The sequence below is a fragment of the Sparus aurata genome, chromosome 22 (assembly GCF_900880675.1).
Source record: "Sparus aurata chromosome 22, fSpaAur1.1, whole genome shotgun sequence".
NCBI classification, from domain to species: domain Eukaryota; kingdom Metazoa; phylum Chordata; class Actinopteri; order Spariformes; family Sparidae; genus Sparus; species Sparus aurata.
The window spans coordinates 19,002,294-19,028,702 of record NC_044208.1 but is presented as its reverse complement, the minus strand read 5'-3'; the positions used below and the strand labels follow the sequence as shown (position 1 = coordinate 19,028,702).

Below are 26,409 nucleotides of genomic sequence, written 5' to 3'. Positions count from 1 at the left end.
GCCTGACGAAAGTTTCGAGGATGGAAATGCCAGTCTGAATTGTAATAACTTTGGTAACCCTTTGACTTTTGCATCATCTGGTAATTTAAGTTTTTCTACAGTAGTTTGTTTAGGTAAATTAAGTGATAACTTCAGAGGCAGGCGAGAGGCAAATGAGTCAGCAGTCGACTGTAGAGCGCCCATGGAAGAGTGTGTCTCAAGGAAGAGGAAGAGGAAGAGACAAGGTGCCGCATCTTCTTCAGCGGCATTGCCATTTTGAGGCCGTTGACCAGCCTTGTCGGTTTTCAGCGCTGGATGGCTTTTATCCAACCATTCTTGATGCGATAAGATGTTTGCTAAACTACTTTAACAAAACATTCAACTATTTATGCTGAACAGCGCCCCCAATACCTTGCTTTATGAGTACATACCATTGAGTGTGTACAATATGGATGAAAGTGTAGCCAATGTAGGAGTGCCTGAAACCTGCATTCTTTCTAATGACCAGCAGGGGGCAATGCCATTGGTTTAGAAAAAGAAGACCAATAAGCTTATGAGAAAAATAACACCACTTCAGTTACCAGTTTCCTAATGATTAAATGGTTTCGGCCACTCGTTTCATGTCTTCTCCAACACAGCATGATGTTCATTTTGTAATTTATGGTCCCATTTTGAGTAAAATAGATGTCAAAGCAGGCATGTCCTCGGGTTCTCAGTCAGAACCAAACAGGATAACCTCCCCAGCTCCATCTTTAAGACAAATATGGTCACTTCTGGCTCCAAAAAACAAGATAGTGATATCTCTAAAGCCAAACTCAAGGCTTTAGAATGAAAGTCCACAAACCAATGGATAATGTCGTGGTTGGTTTAGCTCTCACTAAATAAGAATCCTCTTATCAGCTTTACTGACTGAGCTGTACTTTGTGTTTCGTACTAACTAGTAAGTGTTAGCTTTATAGCTTTCACTTAACCATTAATGCGAACGTGGCATACATTTAATGTACTTAACATTAGCTTGTTAGCATGCTGAAATTAGCGTTTAGTTAAGAGCACAGATGTACCTTACATAGGTTCTAGCACAGACGCAGAGATCATTTTGTACTAACTAGTGGCATCCTTTTTTCAAACAACAGAGATGACAGTCTAACGTATCATTACATGTTTATATTCATGTTAATATAGCTTTATAACAGTGCCAGCAGTGCACAAATCCTGTGGGCAAAAACAATAACAACCCAATAACGGTTGAGATGTCTCACTCGATCGACCGACTTGACTGAATTCACCAAGAAATGTTTTGGAACAACAGCAGTGTATGAATCACCTCTTGTTTGTTAACAGCATTAGTATTAGGTCATCCTGATGTTTAGAGCCCCACAGAGACTGGCCATTGTGTAAAGAATTATAATGTATGCTGTCCACTAATGGATATTGCGCCAGACTCGCCAAATGACCCATCAGCTTTGAACAGGTAAGTAATCTGTCTGTATTCTCAACAGGTCTTAGGGGGAAAAGAAAAGACCTCTTAAAGAAGCCCGGCCTAGGTCAGATAGAGTTTGTTAATAATTTGCAGCGTTTGCTTTTTATCTCCTTAGACAACCAGATGGGAGGGATTTAGCACACATGGACAAATCTAGTAGAGTCAACAGAGCTGTCCATCAAAAATACTACCTCGGGAACTTCTTTGTGCAGTGATGTGCAGGGCTCGACGGACAACCTCTTCCATCCAACGACCCCAGCATCCAGCATTACGAATTGGTGTTTACTGTATGAATCCTGGTGTTAAAAATACTTTAAAAACTCATTCACAGCCAAAGCAGCTAAGTCTTTCTTGACACTTTTTAGCAGCGTCATCGTTTGCCTTCAGCTACAGCTCTGAGAATTGTGGTCCGCTCCTCGGCGAGTAGAAACAATTCTGTGTTTTCTTTTCTTTTTTCTTTTTTTTTTTCTCTGTCGTGGGTTGCATTTGTGCACAAACAATTCCTGGCAATCGCAGTCAGAAGTAACCGAACAATTTTCTGAGTTACCGGGCTTTTGGGAACAAACTGCTGGTCCCTTTCCACGATTTCACGGAGAGAGAAGAAGAGAAAGAGAGAGAAATAGCTGGAACAGTGCGGCAAAGTACAAGAGAAATACAGTCAAAATGATGTCAAATGAAAAGTGAAAATAGTTTAAACCATTAAGAGGAGGAATAGAGCAGATGTAGCAAAAAAGAGAGGGTGGGAAGTTTGGCTTGCTTGTATGAGCAGGATGCAGAACAAACAGGTACGTTTGAATAATGGGCTGCACAACAACGTTTTTAAAAAAATTCATCCATGCATCCATTGAGCGAGCAATAGCGACCAGAGGACAAAAAGCAGAGGAGGGAGGGGAGAAGAAACTCCGATCTGGCTGTGAAATCAGACATTCAGCAAGATAGGACTCAGAGCGAGGTGTTGAGTCAGACGGAGCGGAGTGGAGTGGGGTCAGGGTGACGGATGCTCTCTGGCTAGCACTCACTGGAAACCCATACTGCTGATGCTGATCCCCAGCTAATAATACACGATTCCAGTGAAAAGACACAGAGAGAAAGGCGTGCCCTCTCAGCTCTTTGCGAGCCCGTAAAAACTAAAGTTTTATCGCCCCTGCTGTTTGTCTGAACTCTGCCGGAAACTTTGTTGCTGTCTGGGAGCCAGCTTGAGCTCCCCGATTTGCCGACAGCATCTATAACTAACAAGTGCTGCCTTCAGTCTGAGTCAAAACAATTTCTTTATCATCCCTTGTGAGCGGCCGACGTACTGACGTTGTGCGAGAAAGTTCGCGAGGATCGTTAAGAGTGTGCCAAGAGTACAGGAGCCAGCGTTACACACAAAAGCCAGTTATCTCCATCCTTTGAAACCCTAAAGCAAAAGACAGCCTTGCACTTGTTCTAAACATCCGCAAATTTCCATCAAAACTAAAAAAGAAGTCTTTAAGACGGGCTTACTCAAACATCAGAATCCATCACAACGCGTCCTGTTGGCTTACTCCGCTGTTTTAAAAGAAGATGAGGAAAAGCTTCCTTGTTCATTTCAGTCGACAACTTTGATACTTGGCAGCGAGCTTCTGGGCAAATAGTGCTTGAATGGAAGCGCACAGCAGGAAGGGGAGCGCACAGCGGGCTGAGTATAGCTCGCAATGTCTGTAAAAAGTTTCGCCCTTCAGTATTATTGAAGAAGCTGTAAAAGAGAAGAGTTGGCACACATTTGTGATGTGAGCAGATGAAATGATCTTACTTATGAAAAACATCAACGTCAAATTAGACCCGTGTTTCCATAGCAACTGGAATGTTGGACATCTAGTTCGGCCTTCGCTGTCTCTGTCATCATTCCTAATTAAGGCAGCAAAAACCACCATTAAGGGTGGGAACAGTCATAAATAATGTGCTTTACTCTTGCTGCAATAACATCTACGTGAAGAGCGAAACAAGTGCTAATAGAGCTAAAGTCTCGTCTAGTAACTACGGTAGATACGCATACGAACGCAGATGGCGCCTTCTGTCCGTTCTCTGCGGTCATTTCATCCGTAGTTCTGCACATTTTTATGAAAGCTCACAGATAGAGACCATCTGAGTGGTCGCTCCATCAGTTGTAGGGGGCAATGGCTATGCTAGTTGGTAAGACGTTTTAAGATGTCAACTCGAAGCCCATCCGCTGAGACAAACGCTTACAGAGGAATACATTTGAGTTGGACAGCGGAAAAGGAAAAGCAGAGGTCCAACGCGAGACCCATGTGGTTCTGAGTGGTGCCCTCTGGTGGGTGTATTGCTCAACATCCATACCAATGCGAAGGACGCAGTTCCGGTTATGGTTAAAAACTGACGTATCAACTTTCGTTCACAAAGGGAGCATGATAGAGCACAGACGCAGACTTTGGCAACACGAACGAAAGTAAAAGGTAAACCAGTTTCTCCTTCCGCCCTCCGTGGAAGTCAATATCCAGTCGGCGTACTTTACTTTTGAGGGAAATGCCCCTAAAACAACTCAGACAACATTTTACTGCGGACTGCTTTCTTAACAATGGCCAGCGGCATCAAAAGCAGCAGGCATCTCAAAGGATAGATTGTTGTCGGGTTCACACTCGGAACCTGTAGGCTTTGCCATTTTCCGTCTATTTAGTGCTCAGGATCGAAGGAAAGTCAAGAGCGATTGTGTGAATGTTAAGCCTTCCTTAAAGCCGAACCACAGCAGTAGGTTAGATGAGCAGATGAGATTAGCTGCTCTGGAGCTGATGTGTTCAATTCAATGAGTGTTGGCTGCAGCCCCGTCCAACACAACCATTAGAAGGTACGGCCGAGTTGACTCCAAACCGTTTGTGTTGGATGTATTAGTCAGGGGGTACAACCCATGAGACATTCCAAAAGAGAGGGAAGTGTTGTGTGTTCCAGGACTCTTTTTCGCTTCGTTGGTGGAAATCACAGTGAGCAAAATGAGTAGGAATGAGCAGTACCCTCCCCCCCCCTTCCTCCTCCTCCTCCTCTGAACGACACCCCCACCCCCCCATCCCCCCCACCCAACTCCACCCCCAGTCTCCAGAGAGGTGTAACTGTAGGGGTTTGGAGAGAAGAGATGAGCTCCCACGAGAGATTCAACACGAGAGACTGTAATGCCCCGGGAGCAGCGGGGGGATATTAGCTTATCTGAGAGAGTTAGACGGAGCAAAGGCAAAGACAGAGAGGGAGAGAGTGAGAGTGAGAGAGAGAGAGAGAGAGAGAGAGAGAGAGAGAGAGAGAGAGAGAGAGAGAGAGAGAGAGAGAGAGAGCGAGCGATCCGTATGTACTGAACATACAAAATCCACTCTCGTTTCTGTCGTCTGTGTAGTCCTCGGTGCGTCTTGTTATCTCAGCGTGCTTGCAGCAGCACGGAGCTGCCGATGAGGTGAGCGCCAGCATGAGCGTCGCGATAATCTCATTATCTTAAACAGCCGGCTTGGCTCTGTGTCTAAGTACTACGGACATCGCTGTGCGACCACGTACATGTTGACTTTCTTTGTGCTTGTGATCCGCACAGCCGCTCGGTCGGCATTAACCTCCACAACAACTTTATGAACGAGACCCTCCGCTTCATAAGACTCGGACCGTGCTCGGATCAAGCAGAAACCAGAGGGGGGAATGTAAATGGGCCCAGATTATCTGAATATCCAAATTACCAAAGCCAGCACTGAAAAAAAAAAAACCAATAGCATCCAAATACATAAGTGGAAGTGATATTCTGCGTACACACCAATCAGATACAGTCTAGGTTTGGCACATGATGGTCCAGATGGGATCTACCTCGCTCTGACACTGAGTCCCTTTTATTGTTGTGTCTTTTTATTTATAGACGCACACAATTCCCTCAGGGGAAGCCAATAAAGCCACACGACTCAGTGCTTTAGAAAAGGTGGACCTTTTACTAAATGTTTTGCAGCTGTAATATGTGAGTGGGACCGCCGCGTGGTCCTTCCACCGCACTCTGGAGACGTGACCACATGGCGATCCACCGTATAAACCCTGCCACTGTTAAAAAACATGCATTTCACACTTTTTGACTTCTCTAGAAAGTCGTGTCAAAAACATCTTTAGTTGTGACCGCAGCACTGGCCAAAGAGGCATGTGCCGGTAGGAAGAATTTGTCCCCAGAGCCCTGCTACCTGTTTCCTGTCAATCTTCTCCTCTAGGTGTCATCAAGGAAGCAAAAAAAAATAAAAGTATTTGCCAAAATGTCTTCTCTTTTTAAAGGAATCATCTTGAAGAGTGTCTTACTTCTTCTCAGAGCTGGAAAACACAATTCCAGTGAGAGTTGGCTGTTAAACACTATATAATAACCATTATGAATAAATGGTTGACTTAAACTTAAGTTAATAGTTGCTCAACTGTTAAAAAGCAATAAAGTGCTTTATAAACCATTTATTAAGCAGTCCTAACAGGTTGTAAACATCAGTTGCAACTTTACAGTGGCAATTCAAATAAGACTTAGAGATACAACTACACAGTTGGCTTTACATAAACAATTGCTTGATAAATGGTTTATAAAGAATTTCATGTTTGAAATAACTACTAACAAAAGTTTAATTGACTGTAAGTTTGCCATTTATTCATGATGGTTATTATAAACTGCTCTCTCTCCTGTCCTCTGGCAAACCAAACTTCAGCTTCATCTTCGTTAAACGGCACATTAGAGCCGCTTTTTTCCCACAAAGACAGACGTGTCCCTGACTGTCCCACTGAGATGAAACAGGAAGTAGGAAGTCCTATATAGAGGTGAGGCCCCACCCCTTCTGGTGTGCCTCTATGGGACCTTATTTATTTGTGCCATGTATTCAGACACCTATACTTTACCTGTGCAATATATTAATGAACCCTCTCGTCTGCTGTCAATCACACACGCTACGCAGAGAGGGAGAGACGCACACACACCCGTGCCAACAGTACATGGCTATTATTTGGGAAACCTCACACACACACACGCACAGCTGTATTCAGTTCAGCTCATGAATTGGTGATTAATTTCCCCGGCTCCTGTATTAAAAAGACACTCCGCCGATCAGAAGTGAGAAGACTGAAGCTGTTCGAGAAGAAAAGGCAATGAGGGGAGATTTTGCCTACCTCATCGTAAGTGTAGCGATAGTCGGCCTTCTTTGATTTCAGATCCCACAGGACCACGATCCCAGACTCGAATCCAATTATAAGCTGGAGAGAGAGAGAGAGAGAGAGAGAGAGAGAGAGAGAGAGCGACAGGCAGTCAGCGAGATAGGCAGGAGAGATGACAGGAGAGGAGATAGAACGGACCCCATGATGGTGGAAAAAGAAGTAATACATTTGACATTCACACGCAGCATGAAAAGGAAGCCAGGTGCGAGCAGACTACAGGGGCCGGGGGAAGAAACCTGCCCGCCCTGGTTCAGGAGAGATGAGAGCAGAACACACAGAAAGGTTTTTTTTTTCTTTTTTTTAGAACATAAAATAAAGGATTTCTTTTTTTTTTTTTTTTTTTTATTCTGAATATTTATAGCAACAACACCTAGTCGCAACACTTCCAAAGAGTGGACATAATGAGCCCTGTTTCAACTGTGCAATGGAGAATGACTCCACAGAACTCGACATGATGTGGGCAGGGACAGTGGAAAAACGTTCCATTTAGATTCAATTTTTCCAAATACGACGCTGTTTGCAACGCACGGCCTCTTGTCTGTTTGTCTTCCGCTTCAACAAAGAGTCAACTTAATTATCGTTTTAAATCCCAGAGATGCATGACAAAAATGATGTTAACCATGCTCTCCACGTCGTCCTTTATTCGGTCTGCAAGTGATACAGTAGATACCAGTAAGAATAATCTGTTAAAAACTAGTTTAATATCGTTTTCATTGAGTAAAAGTTTTATGTTCAACGTCGGTTCGTCTGGGAATTTCTTTCATGCATTTTGTTTGCACTTGCTGATAGAATCTCGGGCTCTGTCCACACATACACTGGTATTTCTTACAAACGAGCTTTTTCTATGCTACCGACTTTTCATTCACACATGAAGGTTTTGCGCTTTACATCACTGAAAATTAATGTTTTTGAAAAATTCTTCCAGTGTTGGACCGGTGAACTCGGAGGGCTTCCCACATATCCCCACGCAGCAAAAGAGCCCTATGGATCGCCCTCTAGTAGATAAAGATGAACAAGTGCCCTTCCAGTGGACAGAACTGGGTTCAAGCGCCCTCTTTTCATTATAAATATATCAAAACTTTCTGCACGCTGGTTCCTGTTGACACACGATTGGCCATGTGTTTTAAGTACGGACAGGTTATTTCTAAGGCAGTGCGAAAACACTTGTCTGGACTGAGATCGTTTTTGTTTTAAAACCCAATTTCCTAAAATACCTATGTGCCATACATGTGGACTAGGATTTATCTATTCTCACTGCAACGTCAAATACCTAAGTTTGGGTGTTCTTGCATGTGTGTGTGGAGAAAAAGAAGTCATCCTTTACCTTTCCCTCATCCATGGGGTTGTCACTTATGTGGACGACTGGTCCGGGGTGAGCCTTGGAGGACCTTATGGGAGAGACAAAGGGAGAGACAGACATTGTACTCAGCCACCATGACAACGCCATACGTGTAGAAGCTTATGGTGATGTATGGAGAGGGGTTGGCTAGTCTCTTTGAACCTGTGGAAGTGGTCCGCCAGGGAGGACAGAGCTGCCAATCACTCCGAAGGCTCTAAAAGGCTGTTCAAAGACATAAGCTCTCTTAAGGTTGTGATGGATGGCTCTGTCAGGGCCCGGGCAGTCCCCATCGGCTACGTGTATGTGCGCGTATGTGCACGTGTCCATTTTGCATGTCAGCCGAGGAGACGGCGCAAAATGCTCGGCTGCCCCCCCCCCCGCTCCCCCTCCTGTCTGCGCTTTACCCTCCAGACAGCCTTATGTCAAATGTCCCCTCCGTGTGCCAGCCCACGTGGCTACAGAATTTACCTAACCTGCCCTGCCTGGAAGTGATAATGTGGGCTGAGGAGCACCAGGGAAGGTCACAGCCGAGAAGGAGTGAGTGTCAGAGCCCTGAAACGTAACCCTGATAGCAGGGAGCAAGGGCGCGGGCACGGCCGACAAGGAGACGAAGAGGAACCAAGGCAAGGAAAAGACCTTGTTTGGGCCCGACAGTGCAGAGTTTTGATTTATCCTAGAGGACCAACAGTAAAGCTCAAGACATGCTGATGATAATAAAAAGCATATAATAGCATATTCCAATCAATGTCTATAAGCAGAGTGTTGATATAAACTCATTTCCTTAAGATCAACCAAGCGTGAATAGAAGCGACGGGTCAAAGAGTGGAAGCATCTACAGCAATGTGTGTGTAGAAGTGTGCGCATGTGTGTGTATCAGAAGGTAACAGTTAGTGGGCGGGCAGGCAGTCAGTCAGTTGTCTCTATATTTAGCCCTGTTTGTGCCGGAGCCTTATTACCTAAGCTCTGCTGCAGCTGGAGCTGTTGATTTATCTAATCCCCCTTCTCTGCCTGGCTCTCAGCTAACAGCCGTCCACAGCAGCGCTCACACACAGACACATGCAGACACACATTTGCATGTCGGCACAATTAAGACACCTCTCAACACCCGCCGCATCCATAACAAACAATTACCCTCTCGCCGAATCACAAAAAAAAACAAAAAACGCGACTTGTACGCATAAAAGCTTCGCTCCCGCAGTCCCACGTGGTTTATTTCCTCTTGTTTGTGGATTTTTAATGCGCACTGTTCTCCCCCCCTCCGCCTCCCTCCCCTCCCCGTGAGACTCCCTAACAAATGGGTTGTTGTTGTGAGAAACCTGTTGTTACACGGTAAATAAATCTGACGTGAACGCATTCACAAAGTCCACAAATGCATGTTGTTCAGGTTTTTTTGGAGATAAAGGAATCACCATGGCAACAGAGGCAGGATGGGCAGTGCGCAGACAGGCTCCCCCCCATAACAAAATAAAAAAAATAAATAAAAAAATCAGCCATACTCTGCCACAAACACACAAAACCCTCCCACACAAACAACGCCTGCTTAACTACTTCACCACGCTCCTGTAACCACTATCCCGCCCGTGCGCCGCTAATGACTCCGCGTTTTGCATACAGAGTAAAAACAGATCTTCAGGGACGAGAGCGTCAGGGTATGTGTATGTGTGCATCTGATGGGTTTTTGCATGTTCACACAGATAGATGCTTGTGTGTGCGTGCGATGCATACTACTGTGTTTCTATGTTTGGCTGGGGGGCACGGCATTATTCTCACAGCTTCATTTGCAGTTAAGGCGTCACATTCTTGTCTTTCAGCTACTGATTCAAGGTCTTTAATGTCACACACGCACACACACACACATACGGTCGTACTGTACGACTACTCGAGTTCAACTAATTGCCCCGTGGCAGATATCACGCTCGTTCGGTACATCGTAAAAAACTCAAATATCTTCACCCCTTGGCACCTTCGGTTCAACCAGTCATCTGCTATAAACCTTTACTGCACCCAATCCTTCTTTGCGCATCGGATATTCATCCCCACCCGGTGATGCCTTCAGGACCATTAAGGAAAATGGGCCATTGCTGTACGTACAGTATGTGGTGCGAGTGCAAACGCGAGGACCCGGCGCGCCATGAAGCAACTGTCTGTGGCTGTGGAGGACGTTTAAACAACAGGAAGGGTAACACCTCGCTGAATCTAAAGACATCCCCTCAGTGCAGGCACACACACACACACACATTATAAGCAAAAATATGTGATTTTCAGAAAAGGAATGATTTATGAGATGCATGTATGAAGAGAAGCACAGGATACCTATTCTGAGCTCGCACAGACATACATGTATACCCTGACTCACACGTGCCCAGTGAAGGCCTGAACATCTGGTGTCACCACGGGTGACACTCAGAGGCAGCACAGGCGCAGTCACCATGACAGTGTCTCCGCGGCAACATGGTTTCAAGCAGCCCGTTTGCGGCAAAGCCCATACCGTACGTGCCCTCATGTCACCTCTGTAGACTGTGTGTCAGTGAGTGTGTGTGTATGATTGTTAATGCATAGGAGCTTATATGAGGCTAGTTTGCCATCGTTACGTGATTGCTATATATTGCTGTTCCAGCATAAAAAAAAACATGCACCAGTTCCACCGTTCTTCCTGACCGATCAGGGGGAACAGGAGGAGGTTTTCAGTGCATGAATGAGCAATAAAGCTTAAATATGAAATATTTACCTTACTTACCTTTTGCATTAGATCTCCTCTTGCTGTTAACTAATAGCATCAAATATGCGTTCTCTTCGGCTTTCAACTCTCATTGTCTGTCTATTAAATATGAAGTTACACCTAGCAGCTGATTAGCTAAGCATTAAAGTTGTAAACAGCTAGCCTAGCTCTGTAACAACTCACCCACGATCCGAAAAAATATTCCCACAATGGCCTGTAAAACTGCGAAACGCTTGATGTTGCATCAGTGAGATTTAATGCTGCTGCTATGCTGATTGTTTTCACCTTTGGATGGAGCCAGGCGAGCTGTTTTCCTCAATGCTAAGCTAAGCTAAACATGTCCTGGCTGAAGCTACATATTGCTGGAAAGATATGAGAGTAGAATCGATCTTCTTATCTAACTCCTAGCAAGAAAGGGAAATGAGCATTTCTCCCCAAATTTTAAAGCTTGTCTCGAGCTATTTTTCTTAACAGCAGCGCTATTTTGACGTGAATACAATGGAAGGGGAAGATGGAATTCCACATTCCAAATGGCAGCTTATTGATGTGCACTACATGATGAGTGACTACAAAGGTTTATACTAATGGAAGAAGAGATTTGAATCATCATTTGTAATTTGTGATCTTACAATAAGTGCACGGGGTGAAAGGCTCATTCTGCTCCGCAGGCCTTAAAAAAGATAGTTTTTAATAGGCTGCACGGCGGTACCAGCTGAGGACCTTTACACGTGCATAGAAACACAGCGCTGAGGAACGTACGTACTGGCATCAACAAATTCAAACACATATTTACAATATTGTGGCTTCAGGGTCCTGAGTGGGAGAACTAAAGAGAACAGAACAGAAGAACCCTCGGGCCAACGTGCTCATGTGAACTATGTGTCACAGTAAGCTGTTAACATTTTACCACTCCTTGTCCCACTTCTCCCGGCTCTGTGTACCCAGTGACCATCTAGCTGAATCAAATCATTCCCGCGCACACACACACGCGCGCGGACGCTGCCAGGTACTAATACATAAACATTCTCGTATAGACAGTGTGTACATGCAGGCGAATTATGCACGCGACCAAACACAGATTCAAATGTGGCCTTAAGGTGATGTCCCTAATGCCCGTAGCGCTGACTGAACTATAGTGCTGCAATGTTGGTTATGTACTGTAGGATATGTGTTTGTCTGATAGTCTTTCCAGTACAGTAGCTGGGGAACAGGGGTGTGAGTCACATAAACACATAGAGCACAGGGCCAGGCCGGGCCAAGCCTGCGGCCGCTGGCACAGCTACTACATCTCGTCTCCAAATAGCAGGGCCTGAGGGCTGCTGTCCCCTGAACACACCATATCCTAGCCTCATTAAGGCAATCTCAATAGAACAGAGGTGTAGCAGTGAGGGCTGGAAAGAAAGTCCTTAATGATGCTTCCAGTAGCACTGTATATAGGTAACGTGATGGCCCCTGCCTAGTATGGTGCACTGGTCACTTTATTTACCTACAGTATGCTTTCCTTAAGGTGCCAGAGGAGCTGGATTTGGAACTGCCTTCTTGTGCGTCATAGAGATATAAAAGCCCCAACTTCCAGCATGAATCTCTTCCCTGCAAGTGCCTGCAACCCCTTTTTGCTTTTGCTCTGTTACTCTGTTAGGGTAAAAAAAATCCTAAACGCGAGGTGTGTCTTTTGGGCGACTTCATAACACTTCCTGCTGATGAAGAGAGCAGATAACATTTCCTTGAGAGATAAAAAAAACAGTGTGCATGCATTAATGCATTAAGTTGGATGATTAAAGCAACGCTATACAATGTAGGCAAGTGATTCTGAGGATCATTCCCAGGTCGTCAAATACCAACACCACTCCATGCAGGAACTTTCTCCAGGGACTAAGGAACCTTTTGAGGAACTCTGTGCATTTCCTCTGCAGGCACGGTCTAAATTAAATTCCAGGAACTGAACATAACCCCCAAAAAGCCCCTGATTGGAGTGTAGTACTCTCCAAAAGAACAGGAACTTTGGGGGTCAGGCTTGCAGCTCTGAGTACTGCCACCATTTTAAGACATTGAACATCGTAAACCAGTTTTTTTTTTAATTGTGCTTTAGACACGACATGGAGTCTGAAGTCACAAGTACTGCAAAAATAATGTGTAAAAACTTAGTTATACTCAATTATATCAATCTCAATCAACAACAGTTTGTTGATACATTTTGTGTCACTCGATCATCCTCGCAGCACCACTTCCCCCTTCGTCTGATGACAGCATCAGAGGACAATGGGCGAGGTAGAGAGGCTTTTGTATCTGGACTCCACCCCTACACAACTGCACAGCTGGCAGAGGCACACAAGAGAGGACAAGAGAATCACCTCAGTCCTCTCTGATCTGCATCAAAGCAAACCACTGAAAGACACTCATACGCTCAAACACAGAATCTCAAACAAATTTGAGAAATCGATTCCTGATGAATCCTCAAGGTGTAGCATCCCACAGAACGGCTGCGTGAGTGATTAAGGCCTGAACCAAAAAATAAGGAAACCTCATTGCCACAAACGAATTGTGCCATTTGGATGGAAACAAGAACGTAACAAAGAAAGTTTTGTGGCTTAAAAAAGCAGTTTTAGAACAGATTGTTAAGTTTGGTGATGTATGATGATGACTACAGTTAATATCTCTGCAGTCTGAGGAAAATGGATATGAGAGCAGATGCGGAGATGTGTATGCCTGTCAGATATCAGGAAAGAGTGGGAACGTGAGAGAGAGTTGTGTAGATGCAGCTCGATACGGTTCAAGAATATTACAAGCTACAACAAGATGTGTGTCACTTGTAATTTCTAAGTACATATCATTCTATTATCGCTAATATAAATGGAAATGGACAAGCGAAATCGTGAATTTGCCACAATGTTTATCGCCTCTGCAATTCGTGATATGGAGAAAGGGATGCTGAGGCTGTTTAAAATTCACACTTGCAGGCTGCGTGACCTTTCGTTTGATGTGAACGTGGCGTAACATTCTGTTTCTAATTCTAATACAAACGCCAGCGTTTTGGAAAGGATTAGCAACGTCCCACCAGAGGCTATGGTTGATGTATTCAGACTAGATTTGTCATCAAACCAGTAAATAGACAAGTTAAAACATACTTTCAAACTTTCTGAGTATTTTCCAATATTTTTGTTCATATTTTTGGACATTTGCAGGGTCAACATAATAACTTAACTTTAAATGTAAAGGGTAACCCAACACATTTTTCATATTGAGGTGTGTTTACAGGTCTTGGAGAGTACTACTGCACAAGTGGAAAAAGTATTATAAAGCCTTTTTGTGGCTCCATAGGAAGCTGCATGTCATCTGATAAATGGCCTCCAGTGATGTCACTCAGTGGCTACGGTGCATTGTGGGTAATGTAGGCAGCAGGTTTTGAAATAGAAGAGGAATGCTCAGGATGATATCTCTGGCTTTGTTGTCTCGAAAAAACCTGGTGCCTACAATACCCACAAAAAAGCGCCTTATGTTTCTTTAGTTATACTGTCCTGCCCTAACGTTAGCTGGCTAGTGTTAGCGACATTAGCGCTAGTGTAAGCAACTTTAGCGTTTGCCCACATTAGCAACATTAACATCATCTAGCTAGTGTTAGCAATGTTAACATATGATAGTGTAAGCAACTCTAGGTAGTGTAACAAACTGGCAATGACTTGAGGTGGCAGATGATCAGAACAACAGCAGTATTCTGACGTGAATGCAATGGTTGGCAGGAGATGGAATGCCACATTTAGTGTTATCAATAACACCTTGAACATCCTCAGTGGGGACATTTACACCAAAGTGGAACTGTTTCCATTTTGGTATGTGCAAATAAATCTGATCCATTCTGAGAATACCAACCACAACTTGGCTCCCGGCTAGACCCAAAATATATCAGGCTTTTCTTTGATTTTAAGTAAGAGCCAAAGTGGATATGTCATATTCCACATGTCAATCATCCACGTTTACAATGGTTTCCTTCAAAATTGGTGGGAACGTCAAGGTCCCAAGAATCGTCAATGGAACCGGTTCAAGAACCGGAGCTAACCTGGTGGAAAGGAGGTAAAACAAAACACTTGCAACAGGACAGACTTTGGCCCGGAGGTGATATGTTAAAATAATGCAATGGCCACTGGAAGAAGCATCGACACCTACATGAAACAAGGCGAGGAGGTGTGGAAGGTACTGTAAAAGTGAACGATACAAAGAGTAGAAGAGAGCTAAGCAAAGAAAAGTGGAAGTTATTGCTTGTCCTCTTTGTCAAGAACACCAGTATCTACCTCTCTATCTTATCCTCCACATCTACCCTCTATCTCCTCATTATCACTCCTTACCTTCCTCTTCTGCCCTTTTCTTGCTTTAATTATAAACCTTTTCCTGTCTACCTCTCTATCCTTGCTCATCTGCACAACTTCCTTTTTTTCCCCTGGACCATCTTCTGCTCTGCCCTCTGCCACCACTCCATTCCTCTCCTCCATCACTCTTCCTCTCTGCATGTCCTCCTTTTCCCCTGGCAAAAAGCCCTGTCTCATCCATTCCACTCCCGTCTTCTCTCTGTCACACACTCTCCCTTCCATCCTCTCTCTCTCTCTCTCTCTCTCTCTCTCTCCCACCGCTCACTCTCGCCTTTTCTCCCCTGCAGCCCTGTCGACGAGACGAGTCGTCTGTGTGTACCATACACTGATCCCGGCAGACACCTGTTCCACCCTCCCCCCTCCTCTCATCCCGCTTTCTCCGCACACACACCCGTGCACATGAGGGGATGACGGGGGGGAAGCGTGAAGCAAAACGCTCCAGTGAATAATTTAAGTCTCTACAGCAGGGAACCAAAATGGAGCCTGTCAAGCAGACAAATCCATTGAAACAGCAAAGAGACAGGTCGCTCGCTACCTGGAGACCGATACTGCGTTTGGGAAAATGATAGACAGACTAATGATTCTTTCTTATCTCATTAAAATTAAACCACACTAACCTTTTGAACGGTAAAATGCTGAGAACATCAGCATCCCTTGCCTCGCTTCAGTGCTGCAAGGTGACCTGATAGACCCGGAGATTAGTGTTGCAGTGTTGGCGATATGAGTTTGATTCCTGCAGTGGTCAAAAATTGATCCGCATATAATGATTCCCTCCAGATGAAAAAACTCCATAGGGCACAAAAGCCATATAACACACAAATAAAAGTGCTGACTACAACCATATAGGCTTCTTCCGATTGTCCTTGTAGGAGAACTCTTTTTGGTTCCTGCTGGAACTACCTTGAACCCAACATCAGGGGTGGATCAAGAGCTAGCGGTCGACCGACATTGTCTTTTTCAGGGCCAATACCGAAACTGATTACTAGGAATCAAAGTGACAGTTCACCAATATTTGGAACTAATACATTTGCAGTACAATTGTGAAGTACTTAACTTGAGTATTTCCTTTTTTCTGCTACTTTATACTTCCACTCCACTGCACTGTAACCAATTAGACATTGTTGTTGGCGGGACATTGAATGCGAGGATGCTACATCGGAGCCATAATAGCAAATATTTATAGTAGTTTATCCATTTATTAATTGGCATCAGACGGGAAAACCACTGATACCGATTATTGGAAAAATGCCGAATGTCGACCCTGATAATCGACATTAGAAAGTTCCATTTGAATATTTGCGGGTGAGGATTTTTTTTTATTACCCATGCTTCAATGCACAATCCCCTGTCTTTCAAAAAGGGTTCTTTGGATATTAATGGTTCTTAAAGTCTGACTTAGTCTGACAAATACCCCCGAAGAACCCATTTTGTGTTCTCCAGAAGCAAATGGTTCCAACCTTCTGAGCCTTTATGTCTAAGAGTGATCCCTAAATTGCGCAGCATTTAAAGGAGAGAGCAACTGCAAAGAACTCTCTGGGCATTAAGAGTGGGTGGCAGCACCAGAGGGTGACATCTGGGTGGCAACACTCACAGTTCGATGGCTTTGTTCCACATGATGACGTAGCCTGAGAGGGTAAAGGACTCCACGTTGACGATGTGGATGTTCCCTCGTTCTGTGCCGATGTACAACCACTTACTCTGGAAGGGCAGGTGGCAGAAAGTTATTCTGTGAAGAGAAAGGAGAACAGGCATGAGCAAAAAAGAAAAAAGGTAGCAAGGATGACAGAGGAAGAGGAAGAGGAAGGGTGGACAAAGCAGGGGGAGGTACACACAGACAGCGGCGAGACAGACGCCTCTCTCAAAAATCACTCGACATCCCATTATAACGAGACGAATTATGCAAAACTCTTTGAGGATTATTTACCACGCCATCAGGTCGAAGCAGTTGAGATGAGAGTGGCAAAGCAAAGAGATCTCTGAGTCATTCAATCAGCCCCGTTCTCTCCAGACATACAGGATACACGAGGGGAAAGGAGACAACCATAATTCCCCTGTTTTCATCATCACCCCTCCCAATCTCCTCTTTTCATCCATCCATCAGACTTAAGTTTAATGAGAGGTTATAAACCCTTTGCTCCTTAACTGTGGCGATCCATTCATCTTCTCATCCCTTTTTCATCATTTTGTTCTTTCATCCAGCCGCCGATTCAACCTCCAATCCGTCTGACGAATAATAATGTACAACCTTGGTAATCCGGCTTGCTAATATTTCAAGGTTGTTCAGCTCCTCCAGTGATCCTTTTGATTTTCGCACGGTGGATTGAGATACACCTTTGAGTGGCCTCTATCTACGAGACAAAGGATCATCAGCTGGGACCCACCGTCCAGGTAGGACAGGAAATAAAGTTGTATCGGGATCTTTTTGACGCCACTATTGCATTTTATTTTTTTGCCATCAGGAAGGACACACTGGAGTGTTTCCCCTTTGTCAATGACAGATTGGCTCATGTTTGAGTTTAAGTTTTCTAATTGAATCTGCTGTCAAAGCCGGATTAAGTAAATATACAGTGGTATGACAAGAAAATATCACATTGAGACAAAACAAAGTCAGTTTTCTTTCTGTAATCACATTAAATGCTATCTTGTCGGAGAGATGGATTAATAAAACTGATTAAAAAATATACAACCAGGCCTTTTAGTATACAGTATTCCAGGAAAGATCACGATAACCCAGTTCCCAGAGCTTCAATTACTTTTTCCGGGCTACGTAATATTACAACAATGCATCTAAAAAAATGCAGTGAATAAGCAAAAGTGTCATGCAAGAAAAGTATCAACGTAACGAAGACACATTTTAAAGGTTCATTACTGGAAAAAAGGAGATTTTCTTTTCTTTACTATCAAGTAGGTCTAGATGCTATTTCAATAATGTAAAATTATCACTAATCCATGAAGAAATGCACACAGCGTATTTAGCAACTGTGCCTTTAAATGAGCTGTCCGGACTTCCATAAGGTTGTGAGGTCACAACAATACAGTCACGCCCCCAGAACGAATGTGGTTGCAACACTGTCAGAGCTGATCTGTAAACACGCTGGCTCAGGCTTGTGAGAACTGACCAATCAGAGCAGAAGGAGAGGGGGTGCCTCAAAGCGACAGCTAGCAAGGGTTAGCTAACTTTGCTAACCATACCTAGCAAGTGTACACATCATTAACCTTGCTAACACTAGATTTCTAACATCAGGGTCATACTGTAGGACTCATCCACACTGAAGCATGATACCGACATTATGCTATCGGCTGACAAACCCTGAGAAAACAATCATGTTAGGCCCCGCATTTTGTTTTAAGAATTATTGATTTACAGTCAGAATAATGTTTTTACAGAAAATATATACTTTTATTCTGCACCTTTCCACAAGCTCTGTAGATAAATTGATGTTATCAACATGACCTTCAACCAAGTGTTTTAGCAGTCTGAAACCACTAAATGTGATTTGTAGCCTACCATAAAATATAATAATGTGATACTTCCTCGACGGAAAGAAAATGCTTTGAGTGAATGTAATCCAGGAAGCAATTGTCTTTCCTCCTAACACATATTTGGCAAATAATGTTTGAGGTTGATATATAACTGTATCAACCTCAAGCTCTCTGCATCTGCCCTGTGTTTGGCTTGCAAGTGATATTTGAGACTCAATGTACTTCGATGGTAAGTCATTTCATGTCGATAGTACATGCAGATAACTTTTGTCCTATCGACCGAACCATCTGGCAGTGTTTCGAAAGTAGTTTGCCGTTCATACCGTAAATGACCAAATAATATACGGGTTTCAATTATCCACAGGGTCCCTTTAAACACCGGTGCAGATGTATATTTTGGTAAATAACCGCCGGTTCCAAATAAATGTCGGGTCTAATTTTTTATTTTTTAAAAAATTAAGGAAGAAGAGGTGTCCACTGACACTGCACGTTTTTCTTCTTCGCCTTTTTCACGCAGTGTGCTGCTTTCTGTCAGTCAGTATCACACTGATGATCGCCATGGCTCCGGTGCAGCAAAACAATAAAAAGTACCACTTGAAATTCAAACTTTCTGTTAAAATATGCAGAGGAAAACTCGGGAGAAGCAGCCGCTAGATGTTTCTCTGTCGACCAGAAGAGAGTGAGAGAAACTGAGCTTCAGCATCTGTCCGAGGAGGACAGCAACAGGGCCAGGCTGCCTGCTGGAGGGAGGAAGAAGGCTAGCGAGGAGCCTGAGATAAACATGCGGGGATGAGTTATCAGCAAACGGGCACGCCACGAGAGAGTGTCCCGCAGAATGATCAGGACGATGGAGAAACAAATGTCCGCCACCGTGAGTGACAGCAGAGATGAGGAGTTTGCAGCGAGTGCTGGTTGGCTGAATCGTTTCCTCCGCCGCAACAACTTCACTTACAGGAGGATGCCAGAGAATTCACAGAGAAGCTGGAGAAGTTTGTAATGTTTTCATCCAGGATTATTGTGAGGAAGGAATTAAACGCCTGTCCCAAATTGCCTTTTGGTCTGTTAAGTGATTGAAACAACTAAACCCCCCGGCTATTATTTGGTATTTTACGGTAAGTCCTTTCTCAATTTCCTCACTTTTCAGTCCACCGTGTTTTTCCCGAACCGCCAACCCTGCTGCATTTTCTTCTGATTCCCTTTCTGCCACCCTCTGGATCAAGACTACAGGTGCCACTGACGGCCGTAAATCTTTCAATGCGCGTTTTGTTTTTTGTTTTTTTATACCGAGCGTTAATCGCGCGTTAAAAAAATTAACGGCGTTAAGAGGATGTTGCGTTAACGCGTTATTAGCGTAGTTAACGCGTTATTAACGTTATTAACGCGTTAACTTTGACAGCCCTAATATATACATATATTCTGTATAGATAAACATACACTTAGCACATATCAAAACAAAAATCTGTGTAAACATGTCCTTGCAGTGTCTATGAGTGTCCTGTTTGTCATAATGCTCCAACACACTCTTACTCTCCATGAGTCTATCTCACACTGTTGCTCCAGGGTGGTACTGGGAGTAGCAGCTCCTACTACACACACACACACACACACATACACACACACTCATCTCCCCTCTCTGCCCCAGTGATCCGCTCTCAAACATGAATATATTCATTTTTTTGGAGGAGCGGCATCAGGATACTTGACATAAATTTCATCGGCGCGGTACAAACTGTGCAGGAGGCACACAAAACAACACTTACACACACTAACCTACATTTACATACGGCAGGAATATGACCTCGCCGAATCAAATTTGGAGTCGCACGTGTTCATTCGAGCATCGTCTGTATCAGGCAGGCTGACAAGGAGCAACGTGAGTTTTCTTTGTATTCTTTTCTCGTGTGTTCATTTTTCCAAAGTTGTTGAACATGTGGGTTTGCAAAGCACGAGACACAGGATTCATGATTCACTGTTGTGTTAAAGGCCAAGAAAATACTTGTTTTTGTTAAATGTAAGTTCAAAAAGTCAATGCATCCTACCTTCAAGTCAACAAGGTTTTTTTTTTTTTTTTTAGAGCTTAGCTGCTTTAAGATAAACATTAAGTATGAATGCTTTAGTTGCTGAACCCAGAACCGTTGTAATGAAATAATGTGACAGACATGTTTAATATAAGAGCGTCTTTTAAAGGAGGCAGGGTTGTAAGCGTAGTGAGCTGCATCACAAACAAGGAGAGTTGATCGTTGACACACGCGCACTCACGCAGACTCACTCAACCAGGCAAGATGACGAAGAGCTACATGACTTTTCATGACAACTTGTGGCGTGCTTGTATCCGGTAGGCAGCCTGTCTACTCGATTTAATGTCCTTTTTCCATCTGCACAAACAGATGTGCCTCGTCTACGTGTGCGAGGACGGGATGTGTTGGTTTGCCAACCTACAAACACTGTCTCTGGGGGACTATTTGTCTCTGTATTTCATGTGCCTGTACGTGCTTGTGTTTATGTAATTACACATGTACTATATGTCAATGTACATTCTATATAAATGTGTTAGATCTGTGCATGCGCACACACCGGCGAACTGATCAAGTGTTCCTGGAGCCAGCGTGAGAGGGCCAACCGAGAGGCAGTGTCAGGAGCATAATTATACAAATCTGCTTGCAGTTTAGAAGCGTGCATGTGTGTGTGTGTGTCTGTGTGTGTGTGTGTGTGTGTGTGTGTGTGTCTGTGTGTGTTTGTGTGTGTGTGTGTCCATTTTCTCTGTTTCTCCAATTGTTTGTGCAACTGCACAAATGTGTGCGTCGCTTCGTTCACACTTGCGGTGCGTGCACGTGTCTCCTGGTGAAATCTCCAGCTTCGAGTGGTCACGACGCACAAAGGCAGCTGCCAGCTTGCAGGCTCAGGGCCAAACACATTGCCTCAGAAATGGCAGACGCCTGCCGCACACACACACACACACAACTCCGAGGCTAACTGCACTGTGGGCTAGACATATTGGAGCATGGTTCACTGGAAATGAATTCGGGAGAGGGGGTTACTTTTGAAAAATCTTCATTTGTAATGCATGGTTTTATGTGATGTTTCCATCAGAGAGGGTCGCTGCCACAAATGAGAGTAATCCGTACCTGCCTGTCACTAGAAAGACACCAGACTGAAAACGATCATCCAAACGGCCTTGATCCGCTGACACGTCCCACTTTATGAAAAACCTTTATTGAAATGCCCTTGAGCAAAGCGGCGACCACCAAACTGCTTCATGGCTGACAAGACAATAATTTGGTACAACAATGTGATTTGGTGTCATCACAGCAGCGAAACAGTAACAGGACACATAATATAATGCTGATTTATGAGCAAATATAATGCCTGCGTGCACAATAATAGCAGAACGCAGTATATGGGCCAATCATGTTAAATAAATCTAAATAGAATATTTTTATCATACTGTACAATGATATAGTTAAAGGGGCACTATGTAGTTTTGAAAAAGACATTCAAACTCCAAATGTTATTATTCATAATATTAATTAGGTAGTCATATAAAGTCAGAAATATTTATCTTTTCCATAACTGAATACAAAAGCTGTTCTAAGAGAAAAATAAGGTCCCAAGAACACTTCTGGACGCTTCAAAGGCAGGGTCCGCCACATATAAACAAAGTATCACAGTGTGAAACAATGCTGTCCTTTAAGGTCAGTTTGGTAAGGTCGGTTTACTCATGAAAATGAAGAGAGTATCTTTATTAAGTTTGTTTCGGTTGTTAGTTAGCATTAGCCAGATTAACATTAGCAACGTTAAGTAACGCTGGTTAGCTAGACTCAGCACTGTAGCAATGTTAGCTCGTGTTAACAAAAGTTGGCTGGTGGACAAACTGACAGCCACTTGAGAGGACAGATCATTGGAATTCGTAGCGGTGTTGTGACGTGATTAAAGATCCTTCTCTTCTGATTAAAATTTCCCTGAAACTACATATTGCACCTTTAATAAAGCTGCATCTGATATTCCTCAGTTAGATTATCGGTCCAGCATTTTTGTGTGAAAGGATCAGAACACAGCAGAGTTTTAGAGATATTGAGAGTATTACGGCATTAAAGATTATATATATATATATTTTTTTTTTAAGTTGTTTAAGTAAAGTTGTTGTAAAAAGTGAATAGACCTTAGATGTTGTAAAAATGACAGATTTCCTGCTGTAGTAAGAAAACACAAATAAAGCAGCAGTCTGTGACATACAGTATCAATTTGGCAAAGCTCCACGCTGGAGGGGCGAGTGTTTTCTAATCTGAGAGGCCAGAGACCCCAATCTTCCCACAGGGTCTCAATTAAGCAGAATCTAATCTGATAACACACTGCGTACACACACATGGATTGTCTCTGCAGCACATCTCTCTGCCACTTTCACACTCTGTCTCAGCCATACACAGCACCTACAAAAATCACTGCAGTCCTGTGCTTGTCTTCATAATTAAAACAAGGCTTCAATTCACCCTCACAGTCTTTTTTTTTAATATATGCATCTGCATAGTTTGAAGGTTAAGTCAGAGACGGGGAATAATCCCGCATCAACAGCCCAGCAACAGCCTTAATCACACTAATATCTAGGAGTAAGCTCTTCCCATTTCTTTCGAGTATTTTAAGTCATTTAATTGACGCACATATGTCGACAACTGCTAAGTAGATGCTGTCAGGTTTTAGCGTCTTCATTAAAAATACTTCAAGACGGGTTTGGCCACCACCTGCTGGGATAAGACCTGAGATTCAGCTTTCTGTACTACTGGTGAATATTAAGTGACTCTGATCAGCTTCCAGAAGCGTAAGCAGCTAAAGTAAAATAGAACAAGAAATCATCAAAAAATCTCCCCTTAAAGCAAAAAAAAAGCAGAGAGATCAGGTCTCATTTGTGTCTTATGTGTACTGGTGTGTCTTCACATACTTGTGGTGACCCTGGCTCCCCCCCCCCCCCGTTTCTTATTATCTCCCATCATATCACCCTGCATTTAGGATAGCATCCACATCTGCAGTGCATTCCTGCGGGGCCAGAAGGTGACGAGAGCATCCTACGCAAGAATGACTCGGCAGGATTTCTTTTTTGCGCTCCCTCCGTCCCCACACTCCAGCCCACGGACTGACTCACTGCTCTCTGGCTGAGGCCCAGTCTGTCTCAACTCCTCCTCTCCTCCCTCCTCTCCTCTCTCCTTGTGCCTGTGATCTGATGTGAATGGATGCTGACGCTGTAGGGGCTTTCTGCAACACTGCTTTCACCCATCAAATCCGATTCTGATCAGGGGGGAAGGAAGGAGAGAAGAAGGAAGGAAGGTGCGGGAGGAAGGAAGGAGCTGTCTGGGGTATTGGAACGGGCTCTTGTTTTTTTAAATTTCATTTTAACCCTCTTAAAAAAAACAAGTAATGGTTAGCCCTCATTTTTGATGCCAGCAGGCACAAAGACAGACGTCGGCGAGACGGCCGTGCTCCGTGAATGCTGATCCATTAAGTGAACAATTCAACATTTCAAAATGAATACACTTAATAACTTTCTTGCTGGGAGTTACATGAGGAAATTAGTACTACTCTCATGTCTGCATGGGGCTCTAGCCAGGAGGCGATCAGCCTAGCTTAGCGGGAGGAAACAGCTAGCTTGGCTCTGTCCAAAAAGACTACAAGCCTCACTAATTAAGATGCTTCATACTGATTCCAAAAAATGTAGGTTTTATACGGAGTTACATGTTTCAACTTTGAACTTCTCAGAGTCTTGTTCGCTGGGTGGAGAGATGCATGTAGACACCCTCTAAGACCACATACAGTATTAGAGTATATACACTATAATAATTAGCAAGTCTGTCCCTGCTTGCAGCCTTTATGCTATGCTAAACTAATTCAGTTCAATTCTCTAGCTCCATGGTTATTGCGCAGATGTGAAAGTGCTTCTCATCTGGCCCACGGCAAGAAAGCTGTTCAGTAAATGTTCCCAAAATAGAAAACTATTTTTGCTTAAACCTCCTTAAATTTCTGGAGTAAATACAGACAAAAATGCCAGTTTAGATTGGTTCCCTATAAACCCCTGCTTTCACTGTGCTGCTAGGCCTGCCACTGGGCTGTATTTTTCCCCCAATGATAAAGGACAAATCACGGCACAAAGCAAGCGCATCTGTCGTTGCACAACCAAGACAGGAAGACGCACTGTTTTCCCCGGTCGCTGTCCCAAGGTGAGGGTGGAACAAGTGGAGTAACTCCACACCGCAAAAGGACAAGAACCCTGCTGATGATGGAGGCAAAGAAGGTGAAGAGGGAGAGTTAACCATTGAGTGAACGGACGAGCATTCACTCTATGGAGAGCTGATCTGTGTTTCCTCTGACCACTGGGAAATGAGACAACTCAAAACCGTCATTTTTTTCTAATAGATCAGTTCGCAACAAAGCCCACCTACTTGTTGATATTGACATTTGTTTCATAGCACTGAGATTGGGAATTCTAGTTCAAATTGGGATTCTTACTTGCTTTGGACAGCAGACAGGCTGCTATCGGTAGCTTACAGCTTACAACTTACAGAGGTGTGTCCAATAAAGCTTTCTGTTGTGAATCTCTGTGTTTTACCGACATACCATAGGAGTACTTTGGGGGGGTAGTTTAAACATGAAGGGTTTCATTGGGCTAGTGACAGGCTGTTGTTTCCTTTTTACTCTGCTGCACCCTGTCAGGAGGCGGCGGTGGCAGTTCTGGTTGGGTGACTGTCCCTTTGTTGACGTAGGAATTGGCCCCTTTGTCCTCTACACCCTGACAAGCTAAAGTCAAGCTCTGAACAACAAGTCAGAGAGAGGGGAAAACAATGGAGCGAAAGCAAAAACCGGGAGATAGGAAGGAGTGGCAGTGTGGTGAGTGCGATTTTTATAGGTTTTACAGATCTGTCCGAGTCAATCTAGCAATGTGGCTTTCTTGAAAAAAAAAAAAAAAGTTCATAGAAAAGGGAAAATGAAGTGAACTGATCTGCACACATTTGTACATAATTCAATACCAATGTATATCATAAAGCCATGTATAGGTCAAGAATGGAATAAATGCTTAATTTTTATGCTACATTGAATTAGCTACATTTGATTTAAGCCTAGTCTTAAAGAAATAATACCCGTTACGAGCATGTCCCAGGTTCAAGTAAAATGTTGCATCTATCTATACCTGTTTACAACTGTTCAGGGCCCTGAGAAGCCCAGCATGCTGTGCCAAAAGAAACAAGATTACCTTTGACAGACTGCCAGTATGTCGCAGGGCTAAAGGGCAACACAGAGGACAATGCATGACATGCATCAGTGCATCCATTACTTTGTATGTGAGCCCATAAAGAGGCGGGCCTTGGTGCACATGAGTTGATGCCACTCAACCTCGACAGGATGATGATTTTCCCAGCGTCAAACGATGCGCGGGCGTTTTGTCTTTGTGCGGTTCAATTGAGCGCTCGACAAAAAGGATTACAGAACGATCACATTATGTTTCATTAATGTTTTACACAGCGTCCCAACTTTTTTTGAGGGTTGTAGCAAGACTGTCACTCATGAGGCTCAAGTGCCGTATTTGCATTTTCTACATCCAAATCTCGCTTATTATGTATGCATGAGGACTAAAAGGTATTCATCCTCTTGAAATTTTAATGGGACGAGAACCGGGAATGGAGAGCGGAATATATATCGTCCCTCTTCTAGCTTCTTCCCGCCGCTTTAGTTCAACCTTCCCCCGGTCCCAAATGTCTCAAGTGACCTCGCAGCTCCCCTCTCCCATCTCCACGTCTCCTGAGATGCAGTCACTCTACGCTCCTCCGTGTTGCCGAGGTCATTTGCGTTGGACGGCCGTGCTTACAAAAATGTCAGAGGCGGTCAAGCGCCTCCGCAA

General features: G+C 43.8%; 1 protein-coding gene across 2 annotated transcripts in view; it reads right to left on the bottom strand.

Annotated features, from left to right (window-relative positions):
- The window catches only part of stxbp5a (syntaxin binding protein 5a (tomosyn)), a 104,613-nt gene that overhangs the window by 32,581 nt on the left and 45,623 nt on the right, over positions 1 to 26,409 (bottom strand). For both annotated transcript variants that reach the window (XM_030405181.1, XM_030405180.1), the window contains exons 6-8: positions 16,639 to 16,773; positions 7,953 to 8,016; positions 6,584 to 6,667 (exon numbers count right to left, since the gene is read on the bottom strand). In XM_030405181.1, coding sequence (XP_030261041.1) covers positions 6,584 to 6,667; positions 7,953 to 8,016; positions 16,639 to 16,773 — 283 coding nt within the window. The remainder of the gene's footprint in view (positions 1 to 6,583; positions 6,668 to 7,952; positions 8,017 to 16,638; positions 16,774 to 26,409) is intronic.